General features: G+C 37.9%; 1 protein-coding gene across 2 annotated transcripts in view; it reads left to right on the top strand.

Annotated features, from left to right (window-relative positions):
• The window catches only part of SPDYA (speedy/RINGO cell cycle regulator family member A), a 34,002-nt gene that overhangs the window by 10,311 nt on the left and 5,468 nt on the right, over positions 1-18,223 (top strand). For both annotated transcript variants that reach the window (XM_049696345.1, XM_033425208.2), the window contains 2 exons: positions 3,024-3,195; positions 9,445-9,739. In XM_049696345.1, coding sequence (XP_049552302.1) covers positions 3,024-3,195; positions 9,445-9,739 — 467 coding nt within the window. The remainder of the gene's footprint in view (positions 1-3,023; positions 3,196-9,444; positions 9,740-18,223) is intronic.

The raw sequence follows: 18,223 nt of genomic DNA, 5'->3' as shown, positions 1-18,223 counted from the left end.
TAAACATAATTAACCCTATGCAAAAGAAATGGACTCTGCTCCAAGAAAAATCTATTTCAAATTAGAAGACAACTTACATGTGTAAGAGACAGATATTTCATTACCTTGAGGCTGAAAAATTGTTAATATAGAATAGAATAATAATGTGGTCCTGATACTGGAGTACCATAGTCCATTATAGATTTTTCATTAATCTGCAAGCATGAAAGGGGCCAACCTCCAGCTCTATCTACAGTTTACTAAGAACTCTCAGGGATACTTAAGTGAGAAATTACTTTATGTAATTTCACAAAGGACATGATTTGACTCATATAACTGAATGGGTTTAACAATGAGGTGCTTTATAATAAGGTTTTATATATATATATAATGTAATATAAGGTAATATTAAAATAGTTATTTTAAGGGAGGATAAAAATATGTACATACTCATTTTATATTAATGTAACTAAATATGAATATGCACATGGTTAAAAAAATATATAGGAGGGTATACAATTAAAAGTAAGTCTTGGGGGCTTCCCTGGTGGCGCGGTGGTTGAAAGTCCGCCTGCCGATGCAGGGGGCGCGGGTTCGTGCCCCAGTCCGGGAGGATCCCACGTGCTGCGGAGTGGCTGGGCCCGTGAGCCATGGCCGCTGAGCCTGCGCGTCCGGAGCCTGTGCTCCGCAACGGGAGAGGCCACAACAGTGAAAGGTCTGCCTACCGCAAAAAAAAAAAAAAAAAAAGTAAGTCTTCCTCATATCTCAAGACCTTGACCTCCCTCCTCAAGGACAGTTAACAGTTTCATATGTATGTGTCTAGAATAATTTTCTATATATGAACCAGTGTGTATATTACATGAATAGAGATGTACTATACACTTCTGTGCCTTTAAAATTTTTTTAATGTGAAATATTTACAAAAAAGTATATGGAATGTATACATATGTGTGTGTAAAAGAATAGAAGCAAAACAAATACTCATGTACCCATGACTCAAGAATAGAACATTGCCAAAATCTTAGAAACTCACAGCACACAGTTTCCCAATTAGAGCCCCCTCCCTTCCACAAGTAATCATTTTCTTACTTTTCTTTATTCTATGTATATACCTCTAAATAATATATTATTTGGTTATTCCTATTTGGGGGCTATATAATAAAATAATTATACACCATAATTACCATTATCATTCTTCTGTAACTTTCTTCTTTTGCTTTATAATATTATTTTGAGATTCATTTCTATTGATACATGTAGCTATAGTTCATTTCATTTTCACTGCAGAATAATATTCTATTGTTTCTTATATATTTGCATTTTTTCCTACCATCTTGTTGTGTATTTTGTGTATGTCCCATTTTTTTCTTTCTTCTTTCCCCTCCATTTTAATCTTCTTTTTGATTGAGATTTTAATATTTTTACTTTTGACACTTTTTCCTCTACATGTTTGGAAATCTTACATTCTATATCTATTCTTTTAGCAATTGCCCTAGTTATTTTTAATTACAAGACCCTTAAGCATTTTAACTCTAATCACTCTTCCCAACTTCTATTCTCTTGTTTTGCAATTCTATTAGTTCTACCTGATGCCCTCCAAAATGTTAGACATTATTATTGTTGTTTTATAAATTCAACATTTGTTTAGATTTGCCCATATATCTATATATCTTTGATTACTATTCCTTCTTGCATCTCAAACCTTCCACTTGGGATCATTTGCCTTCCTTTCTGATTGCTTTTAAGACCCCCTTTTCTTGGGTGTTTGTCTCTTAATTCCAGTATCTTCACACTTCAGGGACTGTTTCTGTTCATGGTGCCTTGTTCCCTTGTATGTTTTGTAATTTTTTTTTATTGTGAGTCGCCTGTTTTTCTTAGAAAGTCATCTATGGAGCTTGCATTGTTTCCAGTGGGAAATCTGCTCCATCCTTATCTCTGTTCCTGTGTTATCTAACATGTCTTATTTTTTTTCTCTGACTGCTTTTAAGATTTTCTCTTTATTACTGGTCCTAAGTAATTAATTATGATATGCCTTAGTATAATTTTCTTCATGTTTTGTGCTTTGGAGTTCACTGAGATTCTTTGTGGGTTTATAGTTTTCATCAAATTTTGAAAATTTTCAGTCATTATTTCTTCAAATGTTTTTTCTGTCCAGCCACCACCCTTTAGGGATTGCAATTTCACCTTTATTAGGCTGCTTAAAGTTGTCTCGCAGCTTATTGATGCTCTGTTCATTATTTTTGTTTCCTTTTTTCTGTGTTTCATTTTAGATAGTTTATATTGCTATGTCTTCAATGCACAATTCTTTTCCTCTGCAAAATTTAATCTGCTGTTAACCCCACTCAATGTAGTTTTCATTGTACACATAGTTTTCATCTCTAGAGGTATACTTTCAATGTGTCTAATCTTTTTGAACATCTGGAATAATTATAACTGTTTTAGTATCCTTGTCTGTTACTTCTATCATGTGGGTCAGTTTTGATTGACTGATGATTCTTCTTATCTGTCCGGTTTTCCTGCTTTTATGCATGCCTGATTCCCCCTCAGGTATTTGAGTGTAGGGAAAGACCGTAAGAATAGAGGGAACACAGTGACTAACATTCACCCAGGGCTGGAAATAGTGCCTGTTCCCACCAGCCAGACTGAAAAAAACTTATAATTCACACTGAGTAATTCAGTACTGAGTACAGTACTCAGGAACGTCTTGCCTTAGTGGGGAGAAATTAGCCCTAGACTGAACATTGCTCCAGATCCACCTAACAAATCATGAAAGCAAGACTTGAAAGGATCAGACCGTTTCCATATAACTGCATCCCAGAGCAAAGCTCAAGATTGATAGGAATATAAAAGTATCCAGAACTCAACAAGGTAAAATTCACTATATCTCTATTTTTGACCTACCTTTCTTTAATCATGCATAAGGTTGAACATCTTTTATGTGTTTATAAACAAGTTGGGGTGTGTGTGTGTGTGTGTGTGTGTGTGAACTGTCTGTTCCTGTCCTTTACCCATTTCTTTTTTGAGTTGTTGGTCTTCTTTGCTAGGTATCTGGCCAATACAGTTGAAGAAGATGAAGAAGAATCCAAATATGAAATTTTTCCATGGGCTTTAGGGAAAAATTGGAGAAAATTATTCCCTGATTTCTTAAAGTTAAGGGACAAACTCTGGGATAGAATTGACTATAGGGCTATTGTAAGCCGGCGATGCTGTGAGGAGGTAAGATTTTTACATGCGTTTTATATATATAATCTCTGTCTTCTCTTTATGTAGTTTTCCTTTTATGTTTTTTAATGTGCTTCTAATGTTTCACTTTTTTTTGTATATGAAGTGTAAACCATTAACCTTGATGATTAACATGAGTACAACTTTTATATTACAATGTTGATGTTTTAATTTTATACCACAATAATTAAAAATTGTCATTTCTGTTTTTCAGAGCAGCCTAGTTCTGTAGAAAGTATTTTTATTTTAGAGTGTTTCTCTAAAAAGATCACCAGTATATTGGGAAAGAATAGCGTGCACATTCCAAAATACATCATGGTAATAACATTGGAGCTGAATAATAATTTCCATTAAATAATTTCTGTTAAAGTATCAAAATTTCAAGTTCCCAAGGTTAAATGTGAACTACATGGTATAAAATAAGTTTAAAAACTATACCTCTTTTCATAAAGCATACATAAAGTTTCCTTGATGCCAGATTCTATTAATATAAAGCAGAAAGACACTAAAAGTTAAAAGATTATTTTATCTAATGTTCTGGTTTTCAGTAAAGAAAGTTAATGTTTCAAACTAAAAAAATTTAGAGTAGAAAATTAAATGGAAGGCAATGATCACTATAAGCCAGTACTAGTTCAAAGAAGTTTGGTAAATGTGGGCTAGATAATGCTGTAATTAAATGAAGTCATATGGGACTTCCCTGGTGGCACAGTGGTTAAGAATCCGCCTGCCAATGCAGGGGACACAGGTTCAATACCTGGTCCGGGAAGAACCCACATGCTGTGGAGCAACTAAGCCCATGCGCCACAACTACTGAGCCTGCGCTCTAGAGCAGGGGTCGCCAACTCCTGGTACTGGTCCACAGCATGTTAGGAACTGAGCAACACAGCAGTAAGTGAGCAGTGGGGGAGTGAGCGAAGCTTTGTCTGCCGCTCCCCATTGCTCGCATTACCACCTGAACCATCCACCCCCACCAGTGGAAAAATCGTCTTCCATGAAACCAGTGCCTGGTGCCAAAAAGGTTGGGGACCTCTGCTCTAGAGCCCACGAGCCACAACTACCGAGCCCACACGCTACAACTACTGAAGTCTGCGTGCTCTAGGGCCCATGTAGCCACAACTACCGAGCCTGCATGCTGCAACTATTGAAGCCTGCGCACCTAGAGCCCGTGCTCCGCAACAAGAGAAGCCACCGCAATGAGAAGCCCGCGCACCGCAAAGAAGAGTAGTCCCCACTCGCTGCAACTAGAGAAAGCCCGCGTGCAGCAACGAAGACCCAATGCAGCCAAAAAAAAAAAAAAAATGAAGTCATATCTAGTTTAATGACTACAGGCCAAAGGAACCAATTAATGGATTAGTGTCAGACCTGAGGGGAGACTTCAGAGCTAAAAACTATAAAAATCTTAAAACATAGGGGTTACATCTTCATGACCTTGGATTAGGTTTCTTAGATATAATACCAGAAGCACAAGCAAGAATAGGAAATATAGATAAAATGGACATCATCAAAATTTTAAACTTTTGTTCTTCAAAGGACACCATTAAGAAAGTGAAGAGACAACCCACAAACTGGAAGAAAAATTTTGCAAATCATCTGTTTTATAAGGCACTTATATCTAAAATATATAAACAGCTCTTACAACTCAGTATTAAAGAGACAACCCAATTTTTTAAAGGGCAAAGGATCTGAATATGTATTTCTTCAAAAAAGATATTCAGATGGGCATAAAAGCACATGAAAAGATGCTCAACATCATTAGCCATCAGAAAAATGGCAAACTCAAAAACACAAGGAGATATCACTTTACACCCACGAGGATGACTATATTTTTTTTTTAAAAAAGACAGACAATAACAAGTATTGGTAAGGATGTGGAGAAATTGGAATCCTTATACACTTCTGGTGGGATTGTAAAATCATGTAGTTGCTTTGGAAAACAGTCTGGCATTTCCTCAAAATGCTAAACAGAGTTACCATGTGACCCAGCAATTCCACTCCTAGTTTTATACTCAACAGAAATGAAAACTATGTCCACACAAAAACTTGTGCATGAATGTTCATAGCAAGCAGCCTTATTCATAATAGTCAATAGTTGTGAAAACAGTCGAAATGTCCAGCAGCTAATTAATGGATCGACAAAATATCTATACAATGATATATTACTTGACAATTAAAAGGAATAAAGTACTGATACATGTTACAAAGTGGATGAACCCTGAAAACATTATGCTAAATGAAAGAAGCCAGTCCCCAAAGGACCACATATTGTATGGTTTCATTTATATCAACTGTAAAGAATATATAATCCAAAGTGACAGAAAGTGGTTGCCTAGGGATGAAGGGAGAGAGGAATGCAGTAACAGTGCCTGACTTGTAGGCGCTCAGTAAATATAGCTGACTGACAGAATGAATGGAACTTAAAGCTTCTGATTCTTTTTCATACCTTCTTATCTGTGAAGACAAACAACAAGGACCTAATGTATAGCACAGGGAACTATATTCAATATCTTGTAGTAACCAATAATGGAAGAGAATCTGAAAAAATATATAACTGAATCACTTTGCTGTACACCTGAAACATTGTATATCAACTATACTTGATTAAAAACTTTTTTTAAATAAACAAAACTATAAAACAATTCTTGGGCTTCCCTGGTGGTGCAGCGGTTAAGAATCCGCCTGCCAATGTGGGGGACATGGGTTCGAGCCCTAGTCTGGGAAGAGCCCACATGCCGCGGAGCAACTAAGCCCATGTGCCACAACTACTGAAGCCCGCATGCCTAGAGCCCGTGCTCTGCAGCAAAGAGAAGCCACCGCAATGAGAAGCCTGTGCACCACAACGAAGAGTAGCCCCCACTCGCCGCAACTAGAGAAAGCCCGTGTGCAGCAACAATGCAGCCAAAAATCAATAAAATTTTTAAAAACAATTCTTTTATTTTTTGGATGTTGGGGGTAGGAATTTATTAATTTATTTATTTTTGCTGTGTTAGGTCTTCGTTTCTGTGCGAAGGCTTCCTCTAGTTGTGGCAAGCGGGGGCCACTCTTCATCGCGGTGCACGGGCCTCTCACTATCGCGGCCTCTCTTGTGGAGCACAGGCTCCAGGCGCGCAGGCTCAGTACTTGTGGCTCATAGGCCTAGTTGCTCCACGGCATGTGGGATCCTCCCAGACCAGGGCTCGAACCCGTGTCCCCTGCATTAGCAGGCAGATTCTCAACCACTGCGTCACCAAGGAAGCCCTCCAAAAAATAATTCTTTACCGAGCTCACCTAGCACTGACCCTTATCCAGATAGATAAGCTAGATAAAGATAAGATCTTTTTTTTTTTGGTTGTTCCAACCAGGTACATTTGAATCATATTGGTGTACAGAAAAAGAAATTACCTAGTAGATTTTATCCTGTTCTCTTAAGTATTCATTTAACAGCTAATTTATGAGTAAGACACTAAGTTCAGTGTTGTGGACGTTTATTATAAAGAAGTATTACATCATCCTTGCCCTGAAGTTTGCTGCATTATAGTAGCAAGACATGCTGTTAGAAATTTAGTTTTCTATGCATTTGTTATTAAGAGTCCAGTACTGGCATACTGTCAACCCATTTTTTAGTCACATATCCTAAAATAAACTCAAGTTATGATAGTAGCCACAAACTGGCTTACAGTAATTATACTATACACTTGCATTGTGCTTTACAAATTTATATTTTCATATAAATTATCTTCTTATCCTTACAAAAATACTTGTGAGGACCAAGGAGGTTGAGATTTACTCAAGATCATATATCAGTTAAGTGGCAGAGCCAGAACTTGACTTCACATCTAATGGCTTCCCAGTGTTCTGTTTTCTCTGACATCTAGCCTCCATCTCTTATGTTGGTTAGTTTAGAAAGTGCACTTATATCTATTATGTTATCTCAGGAATTAAATAGCATAATAGGTAAGTGTGCATGCATTTTTCTAGGTGGGTTAACATGTGGAGAAACTACGATGTCTAGCTTATTGCAGAAAGAACAGTACCAAATCTTCTATATTGTGCCCTTTACTTCATATTTCCCTCTGCTCTTTTCACTAGACTTTGCTATATAGGATACCTACAAAAATCATATTGCTGAAGGCTCCTAATGTTAGTGGCCTCTAATTCTTAAATATTTTCATCTATCATTAAAAAATATTTAATGACTGCATAATATTGTGGAGAAGGCATTTGAAAGCGGTGTATGAGAAACTATTCCTGTCCAGAGGGGGCTTTCGGCAGAATAGGTTACATGCATAAAAAGGTACATCTGGGGCTTCCCTGGTGGCGCAGTGGTTGAGAGTCCGCCTGCCGATGCAGGGGACACGGGTTCATGCCCCGGTCCGGGAAGATCCCACATGCCGTGGAGCGGCTGGGCCTGTGAGCCATGGACGCTGAACCTGTGCGTCCGGAGCCTGTGCTCCGCAATGGGAGAGGCCACAACAGTGAGAGGCCCGCGTACCGCAAAAAAAAAAAAAAAAAGGTACATCTGAGTGCTAACATTTACATGCTGAGTCCTAATATAGCATTAATAATAAAACAAGAAAATCTGAAAGCTGGAGTTTCTAGAAAGGTGGGACTTATGTTGGGCATTGAAGGAAAAGAAATACTAAGACAAATAAAGGGAAAGGACATTCCAGACATGAGCAATAAAAACAGAAATATTGAGAAAAATAGTAGATAAATATGGAAGGAATAAGAAAATTTGATATTCTACTTCCTCACCTTGGGTATCTCTGCACCTAGTTTTACATTGGCATAGAAATGTGTATATTTAGAGTTAATATCTTTATTTACTTCTACCTTTTAAAAGATATATAACTTTATTACATGTCTTTGGTTGAAAACTGTTTTGAAGGATTTAAGAAGTAGATTATAAAATAAATCCAATCCTAAAGTACACTTTAAAAATTAGGGTTGCTAGTATTCTTTATGCATTGTCTTGGGGGAGGCACAATAACCCTATTTTCTGAGGGAATCAGCTTTAATCTGGGGGTTTTAAGGTTGTCATTCTTAACAGCAAAAGCCTTCTTTCCAAACAAAATTTTACACACAATGCCCCAAATTGAGGTCCTCCACCTGCTGTGTCTTCCCTTAGCCCCTCCTGCGACCCCTAATGTTGTCTGTGAAGCCTAGGGCTCCTCAAACCAGTTTGAAAATCACTCGTCTAGGCAATTAATAAAGCACTGTCTGTCTTTTTTGAATAATAATTTTGTCTAGATACTTGAATAAAATAATTTTTTTAAAAGCACTGTCTAGCTCTCAAATTCTACAATTCTCACTTACCTTGGGTCACTGATAACTGCAACTAAACATTTTTGCTTAGAAGTAACATTCTAACATTCTGTTTAGAAGTTTTAGACACCATGAGGTCAGCAGGTAGGTACACTTCGCTAGCTTGTCTTAAATGGCTATCATTCGCCAGATGTTTACTATGTGATAAGGATTTTACACATATTTAACCTTCAGGACAATCCTATGAGGCAGATGGTATCCCCAGTTTTCCATATGAAGATATTGAGGCTCAGAAAGGTTAAGTAACTTGCAAAGTATCATACAACTAGGAAGTGGCAGAGCCAGAATAAGAAACTAAGTCTATCCTGACTCTAAAGGCAGTGTGTTCTCTAACCGACCTTAGAGAACAATGCCTGAGAGGTAGTGTGGAATCTTGAGTACTTTCTGAATAATCCCTCATCTAATCCTTGCAACAACCCTCTGCAATAGACACCATTATTCTCTCCATACCACAGACAAGAGAATAGGAACCGAGAGGTTAAGCACCTTACCTCTGTTTTCATTCACCATATCTCTTGCTGTGATTGCAAACATGTTAAGATTAGCCTAACATACATAGCTGGAAACCTCAATTAAAAATATTGTTTTCAACCCAGTACATTCCAGAGAATTATGTATTGTTTTGGACTAACTGTATTATTTTTCCCAAACCTATAATATCCAGAATTGAAAAACCTGGAAGGTTGCTTCAGTTCTATTTCCTGTTTGAAATAATTTAAATACTTTGTCAATTATTATCTTACGGATCCAAGCAATGAATCACTTTATAGGTAATATTGCCTTATCTGGAAATGCTTTTTTTCTAAAAAAAAAAAAAAAATCGGTGACAGATTTTTAGATCTAGTTTTACAGGTAGCTTGTTCTTGATTTATAATTTTTGTTCTTAATTTTACTAAATTTTAAAATCTTATTAAAATTCTAAAAGAAAGCTTTCCACCATAGGTTATGGCCATTGCTCCAACCCATTATATATGGCAACGAGAACGCTCTGTGCATCACAGTGGAGCTGTTAGAAACTACCACAGAGATGAAGTTCAACTGCCCCGGGGACCTAGTGCCACACCGGTAGATTGTTCACTCTGTGGTAGAAAAGGAAGATACGTTAGACTGGGATTGTCTTCATCATCTTCATCCAGTGATACAGTAGAGGTGGTGGAGAAACATTCTCAGGAATCACACAACTCATTCCCAATGGACATAATAGTTGATCCTTCTCAAGCTTATAGCTGTTTTCAAGGTATGACTTAAGAGATATGTCAGAATTAGATCTATGAATGTTATTAATAAATCCAAGTTATCTATTGACCAGTAGTCCTTATAGGCAGGAGGACATAATTATTTATATACTACAACAATATGAGTTAAAGTAGTATTGAAAGTTTTCCCCTTTTCAAGTACTACTTTTTGTCTTGGTATTGTTTTGTGGTAGCTTACCTAAACTAAGAGATTTTTAATGTGACTTTTGTTAAACTGAAACCTAATTCACCATAGATCTCAAGTATTTTAAGAGCCTGAAGCATTTTCTTTGAAATGTTTATTTTATTCAAAAGAAGTTTTAAGAAGAGAATAAATTTACTTGTAATCTCACCATGCAGCTTTATCAGTAATTAACTATTGGTTTCTTTTACACACTTTTTAAAATTGGGATAAAACTGACATATAACACTGTATTAGTTTTAGGTGTATAACATAATGATTAACACAATAAATTTAGTTAACATCCATCACCACACAGTTATGGTTTTTTTTCTTGTGATGAGAACTTTTAAGATACACTCTCTTAGCAACTCTCAAATACACAATCTTGTTAACTTATACAATCTTGTTAACTACAGTCACCATGCTGTAGATTATATCCCCAGAACTTATTTATCTTATTACTGGAAATTTGTACTTTCCACTACCTTCACCCACTCCCCCCGCTCTCCCCGCCTCCTCTGGCAACCACCATTTGGTGGTGTATCTATGAGTTCAGGTTTTTAAATTTATTTTTAATTTTTGTTTAATATTTATTTATTTAGGCTGTGTCGGGTCTTAGTTGCAGCGTGCGGGCTCTTCGTTGCGGCGGGCAGGCTTCTCTCTAGTTGTGGTGCACAGGCTCCAGAGTGCGCAGGCTCAGTCGCCCCGTGGCATGTGGGATCTTAGTTCCCTGACCAGGGATCGAACCCATGTCCCCTGCATTGGAAGGTGGATTTGTAACCACTGGACCACCAGGAAAGTCCTGAGTTCAGCTTTTTTTAGATTTCACATATTATAAGTGAGATCACACAGTATTTGCCTTTCTCTGTCTCACTTATTTCACTTAGCACAATGCCCTCAAGTTCCATCCATGTTGTCACAAATGGCAGGATTTCCTTCTTTTTTAAGATATATATATAGATAGATATAGATAGATAGATATAGATCGATATATAGATATAGATAGATAAAAAGATAGTCACATTTTCTTTATCCATTCATCCACTGATGGACACTTAAGTTGTTTCCGTTTCATGTCTTGACTATTGCAAATAATGCTGCACTGAACATAGGTGTGAGTGTGCAGGTATATTTTCAAGATAGTGATTTTGTTTCCTTCAGATAATACCCAGAAGTGGAATTGCTGGAACATATGGTAGTTCTATTTTTAACTTTTTTAGGAACCGCCATACTGTTGTACATAGTGGCTGCATCCAACAGTGCACAAGTGTTCCCTTTCTCCACATCCTCACCAACACTTGTTATTTCTTAACAGCCATTCTAACAGGTGGGAGATGATATCTCATTGTGGTTTTAATTTGTATTTCCCTACTAATTAGTGATGTTGAACACCTTTTCATGTACCTGTTGGCCACTTGTATGTCTTCTTTGGAAAAATGTCTATTCATTTCCTCTGCCCATTTTTTTTTTTTTTTTTTTTTTTTTTTTTGCGGTACGCGGGCCTCTCACTGTTGTGACCTCTCCCGTTGCAGAGCACAGGCTCCGGACGCGCAGGCTCAGCAGCCATGGCTCACGGGCCTAGCCGCTCCGTGGCATGTGGGATCTTCCTGGACCAGGGCACGAACCCGTGTCCCCTGCATCAGCAGGCAGACTCTCAACCACTGAGCCACCAGGGAAGCCCTGACCATTTTTTAATTGGATTTTTTTTTTCTGTTGAGTTGTATGAGTTCTTTATATATTTTGGATATTAACCCCCTTGTCAGATACATGATTTGCAAATATTTTCTCCCATTTGGTAGGTTGCCTTTTCATTTTGTTGATGGTTTCCTATACTGTACAGAAGCTTTTTAGTTTGATGTAGTCCCACTGTTTATTTTTGCATTTGTTGCCTTTGCTTTTGGTGTGAAATCCAAACAACAGTTGCCAAGACCAATGTCAAGGACCTTACCCACTGTTTCTTCTAGGAGTTTTGTGGTTTCAGGTCTTACATTCAAGTCTTTAATCCATTTTGAATTAATTTTTGTGCATGGTGAAAGATAGTGGTCCAGTTTCATTCTTTCACATGTGGCTGTCCAGTTTTTCCAACCCCATTTATTGAAGAGACTATCTTTTCCCAATATATTTTTGACTTCTTTGTCATAAATTAACCGTATGTGTGCGTTTATGTCTGAGCTCTCCATTCTGTTCCACTGATCTACGTGTCTGTTTTTATGCCAATACCATACTGTTTTGGTTACTATAGCTTTGTAATACTATACACTTTTCTATTTCTATTTTCTATTTTCAAAAATAGAACCATACTGTATCTATGCTTGCTTTTTTTTTCACTTCCCATAAAGCATTTCCCGATGTCATTATTTAGTCTTTGAAAACCTGATTTTTAGTCATGACATGCTATAAGTACCACAATTTATTTGCATATTTCTGTTTTGTTGGGATTTAAGTGGTTTTGAACAATGGTATTTTATATTAATTTGAAAATAATCGCATGAACTGGAAATACTTTGTCAACCACACCCTAATTTTCATTTAAATTATTATTTATAAAGGTTGAGTACTTCTCTGACATTTCTCGATTTGAAACAGAACCAGAATGACATTCTACCAGCAGTGATCCTTTTTACTTCTTATAATGCCTTTGTCCCAGATTTTCACCCATCTGAAGATGGGACTGGCAGATTTCTTATGGTTCTCTCTAATTCTATAGTGAGACTCACATTATTTCAGAGTTTCACCTATTTATTTTTACCACATTCTTATGAGATTAGCAGTGGCTACTGAAGTTTTACTGAGAAACCAGACTCTTAAGACTCCAGAAGGTAGGGGTCTTGCCTATTTCTGTTCCATTCCCTGGCCATAGTAATCACTGAACAAATTTGACTGACAGTATAGTCTCTTCCCTTGTAACACCTCCAAGCATTTTTATTTGTTCACTCATATTTGAAAGTAAATAGGGTCTATCATAGGCTAAATGATAAGAGTTTCCTTTTAGCATCCTTCCCCTCTCTCCTAGCCCCTTTGCCTACAGTCTTTGATCCTCATAACAGGTAAGATTTACTAGATATTTAAAATGTTCCATGCAATGTGTTAAGGATTTTACATTCATAACCTCACTTAATATTCACAGCCAACCCCAAGGTAAATACTAGTATCTCCACTTTGTACATAAGGAAACAGAGGCTTAGAGAGGTTAAATCATTTGCCCAAGATGACTGAGAGAGTGACACTTGAACCCAGGTTTGACTCTACTACAACCTTAATTCCTGTGATGCTTTGCTACCCCCTTTGATGAAATCCTGCCTTCAGTAGTGAAAATAAGCTGCCACAGAAGTCTTCTAGCAGATTGCTAAGGACTAAAGAATTGGTGAAAGCATTAAGAACAAAGTCCCTGGCCCTGAACCAAGATGGCGGAGTAGAAGGACGTGCTCTCACTCCCTCTTGTGAGAACACCAGAATCACAACTAGCTGCTGGACAATCATCGACAGGAAGACACTGGAACTCACCAAAAAAGATACCCCACATCCAAAGACAAAGGAGAACCCACAATGAGACAGTAGGAGGGGCGCAATCACAGTAAAATCAAACCCCATAACTGCTGGGTGGGTGACTCACAGACTGGAGAACACTTATACTACAGAAGTCCACCCACTGGAGTGAAGGTTCTGAGCCCCACGTCAGGCTTCCCAACCTGGGGGTCGGGCAACGGGAGGAGGAATTCCTAGAGAATCAGACTTTGAAGGCTAGCGGGATTTGATTGCAGGACTTCAACAGGACTGGGGGAGAAAGAGACTCCACTCTTGGATGGCACACACAAAGTAGTGTGCGCATTGGGACCCAGGGGAAGGAGCAGTGACCCCAGGGGAGACTGAACCAGACCTACCTGCTAGTGTTGGAGGGTCTCCTGCAGAGGTGGGGGGTGGCTGTGGCTCACCATGGGGACAAGGACACTGGCAGCATAAGTTCTGGGAAGAACTCCTTGGAGTGAGCCCTCCCAGAGTCTGCCATTAGCCCCACCAAAGAGCCCAGGTAGGCTCCAGTGTTGGGTTGCCTCAGGCCAAACAACCAACAGGGAGGGAACCCAGCCCCACCCATCAGCAGTCAAGCGGATTAAAGTTTTACTGAGCTCTGCCCACCAGAGCAACAGTCAGCTCTACCCACCACCAGTCCCTCCCATCAGGAAGCTTGCACAAGCCTCTTAGATAGCCTCATCCACCAGAGGGCAGACAGCAGAAGCAAGAAGAACTACAATCCTGCAGCCTGTGGAACAAAAATCACATTCAGAGAGAGACAGACAAGATGAAAAGGCAGAGGGCTATGTACCACATGAAGGAACAAGATAAAACCCCAGAAAAACAACTAAATGAAGTGGAGATAAGCAACCTTCCAGAAAAAGAATTCAGAATAATGATAGTGAAGATGATCCAGGACCCCGGAAAAAGAATGGAGGCAAAGATCGAGAAGATGCAAGAAAAGTTTAACAAAGACCTAGAAGAATTAAAGAACAGAGATGAACAATACAATAACTGAAATGAAAAATACACTAGAAGGAATCAGTAGCAGAATAACTGAGGCAGAAGAACGGATAACTGACCTGGAAGACAGAATGGTGGAATTCACTGCTGTGGAACAGAAAAAAGAAAAAAGAATGAAAAGAAATGAAGACAGCCTAAGAGACCTCTGCAACAACATTAAACACAACAACATTTGCATTATAGGGGTCCCAGAAGGAGAAGAGAGAGAAAAAAGACCAGAGAAAATATTTGAAGACATTATAGTCGAAAACTTCCCTAACACAGGAAAGGAAATAGCCACCCAAGTCCAGGAAGTGCAGCGAGTCCCATATAGGATAAACTCAAGGAGGAACACACCAAGACACATAGTAATCAAATTGGCAAAAATTAAAGACAAAGAAAAAGTATTGAAAGCAGCAAGGGAAAAATGACAAATAACATACAAAGGAACTCCCATAAGGTTAACAGCTGATTTCTCAGCAGAAACTCTACAAGCCAGAAGGGAGTGGCATGATATACTTAGAGTAATAAAAGGGAAGAACCTACAGCCAAGATTAGTCTACCCGGCAAGGATCTCATTCAGATTCTATGGAGAAATCAAAAGCTTTACAGATAAGCAAAAGCTAAGAGAATTCAGCACCACCAAACCAGCTCTACAACAAATGCTAAAGGAACTTTTCTAAGTGGAAAACACAAGAGAAGAAAAGGACCTAAAAAACAAGCCTAAAACAATTAAGAAAATGGTTATATGAACATACATATCGATAATTACCTTAAATGTAAATGGATTAAATGCTCCAATCAAAAGACACAGGCTGGCTGAATGGATACAAAAACAAGACCCATATATATGCTGTCCACAAGATACCCACTTCAGACCTCGGGACACATACGAATGAAAGTGAGGGGATGGAAAAAGATAGTCCATGCAACTGGAAATCAAAAGAAAGCTGAAGTAGCAATACTCATATCAGAAAAAATAGACTTTAAAATAAAGAATGTTACAAGAGACAAGGAAGGACACTACATAATGATCAAAGGATCAATCAAAGAAGATATAACAATTATAAATGTATATGCACCCAACATAGGAGCACCTCAATACATAAGGCAACTGCTAACAGCTATAAAAGAGGAAATCGACAGTAACACAGTACTAGTGGGGGACTGTAACACCTCACTTACACCAATGGACAGATCATCCAAAATGAAAGTAAATAAGGAAACACAAGCTTTAAATGACACAATAGACCAGATAAATTTAACTGATATTTATAGAACATTCCATCCAAAAACAGCAGATTACACTTTCTTCTCAAGTGTGCATGAAACATTCTCCAAGATAGTCACATCTTGGGTCACAAATCAAGCCTCAGTTAATTTAAAAAAACTGAAATCATATCAAGCATCTTTTCTGACCACAACGCTATGAGATTAGAAATGAATTACAGGGAAAAAACCGTAAAAAAGACACACACACGTAGAGGCTAAACAATACATTACTAAATAACCAAGAGATCACTGAAGAAATCAAAGAAGAAATCAAAAAATACCTAGAGACAAATGACAATGAAAACACGACGATCCAAAACCTATGGGATGCAGCAAAAGCAGTTCTAAGAGGGAAGTTTATAGCTATACAAGCCTACCTCAAGAAACAAGAAAAATCTCAAACAATCTAACCTTACACCTAAAGGAACTAGAGAAAGAAGAACAAACAAAACCCAAAGTTAGCGGAAAGAAAGAAATCATAAAGATCAGAGCAGAAATAAATGAAATGGAAACAAAGAAAACAATAGCAAAGATCAATAAAACTAAAAGCTGGTTCTTTGAGAAGATAAAGAAAATTGATAAACCATTAGTCAGACTCATCAAGAAAAAGAGGGAGAGGACTCAAATCAATAAAATTAGAAATGGGCTTCCCTGGTGGCGCAGTGGTTGAGAGTCCGCCTGCTGATGCAGGGGACGCGGGTTCGTGCCCAGATCCAGGAAGATCCCACATGCTGCGGAGCAGCTAGGCCCGTGAGCCATGGCCGCTGAGCCTGCGCGTCCAGAGCCTGTGCTCCGCAACGGGAGAGCCCACAATAGTGAGAGGCCCACGTACCACAAAAAAAAAAAAAAAAAAAAAATTAGAAATGAAAAAGGAGAAGTTACAACAGACACCGCAGAAATACAAAGCATCCTAAGAGACTACTACAAGCAACTCTATGCCAATAAAATGGACAACCTGGAAGAAATGGACAAATTCTTAGAAAGGTATAATTTCCCAAGACTGAACCAGGAAGAAATAGAAAATATGAACAGACCAATCACAAGTCACGAAATTGAAACTGTGATTAAAAATCTTCCAACAAACAAAAGTCTAGGACCAGATGGCTTCACAGGTGAATTCTATGAAACATTTACAGAAGAGCTAACACACATCCTTCTCAAACTCTTCCAAAGAACTGAGGAGGAAGGAACACTCCCAAACTCATTCTATGAGGCCACCATCACCCTGACACCAAAACCAGAAAAAGATACTACAAAATAGAAAATTATAGACCAATATCACTGATGAATATAGATGCAAAAATCCTCAACAAAATACTAGCAAGCAGAATCCAACAACACATTAAAAGGATCATACACCATGATCAAGTGGGATTTATCCCAAGGATGCAAGGATTCTTCAATATATGCTAATCAATCAATGTGATACACCATATTAACAAATTGAAGAATAAAAACCATAGGATCATCTCAACAGATGCAGAAAAAGCTTTTGAGGAATTCAACACCCATTTATAATAAAAACCCTCCAGAAATTGGGCATAGAGGGAACCTACCTCAACATAATAAAGGCCATCTATGACAAACCCACAGCAAACGTCATTCTCAATGGTGAAAAACTGAAAGCATTTCCTCTAAATCAGGAACAAGACAAGGATGTCCACTCTTGCCACTCTTATTCTACATAGTTTTGGAAGTCCTAGCCATGGCAATCAGAGAAGAAAAAGAAATAAAAGGAATACAAATTGGAAAAAAAGAAGTAAAACTGACACTGTTTGCAGATAACATGATACTATACATAGAGAATCCTAAAGATGCCACTAGAAAACTACTAGAACTAATCAATGAATTTGGTGAAGTTGCAGCATACAAAATTAATGCACAGAAATCTCTTGCATTCCTCTACACTAATGATGAAAAATCTGAAAGAGAAATTAAGGGAACACTCCTATTTACCATAGCAACAAAAAGAATAAAATACCTAGGAATAAACCTACCTAGGGAGACAAAAGACCTGTATGCAGAAAACTATAAGACACTGATAAAAGAAATTAAAGATGATACCAACAGATGGAGAGATATACCATGTTCTTGGATTGGAAGAATCAGTATTGTGAAAATGACTAGACTATCCAAAGCAATCTACAGATTCAATGCAATCCCTATCAAATTACCAATGGCATTTTTTACAGAACTAGAACAAAAAAATCTTAAAATTTGTATGGAGACACAAAAGACCCCGAATAGCCAAAGCAGTCTTGAGGGAAAAAAACGGAGCTGGAGGAATCAGACTCCCTGACTTCAGACTATACCACAAAGCTACAGTAATCAAGACAATATGGTACTGGCACAAAAACAGAAACACAGATCAATGGAACAAGATAGAAAGCCCAGAGATAAACCCACGCACCTATGGTCAACTAATCTATGACAAAGGAGGCAAAGATATACAATGGAGAAAAGAAAGCCTCTTCAATAAGTCGTGTGGGGAAAACTGGAGAGCTATATGTAAAAGAAT

This window comes from Orcinus orca, chromosome 13 (assembly GCF_937001465.1).
Source record: "Orcinus orca chromosome 13, mOrcOrc1.1, whole genome shotgun sequence".
NCBI lineage: Eukaryota > Metazoa > Chordata > Mammalia > Artiodactyla > Delphinidae > Orcinus > Orcinus orca.
The sequence above is the reverse complement of the archived record's forward strand: the minus strand, read 5'-3'. Positions and strand labels throughout refer to the sequence as shown.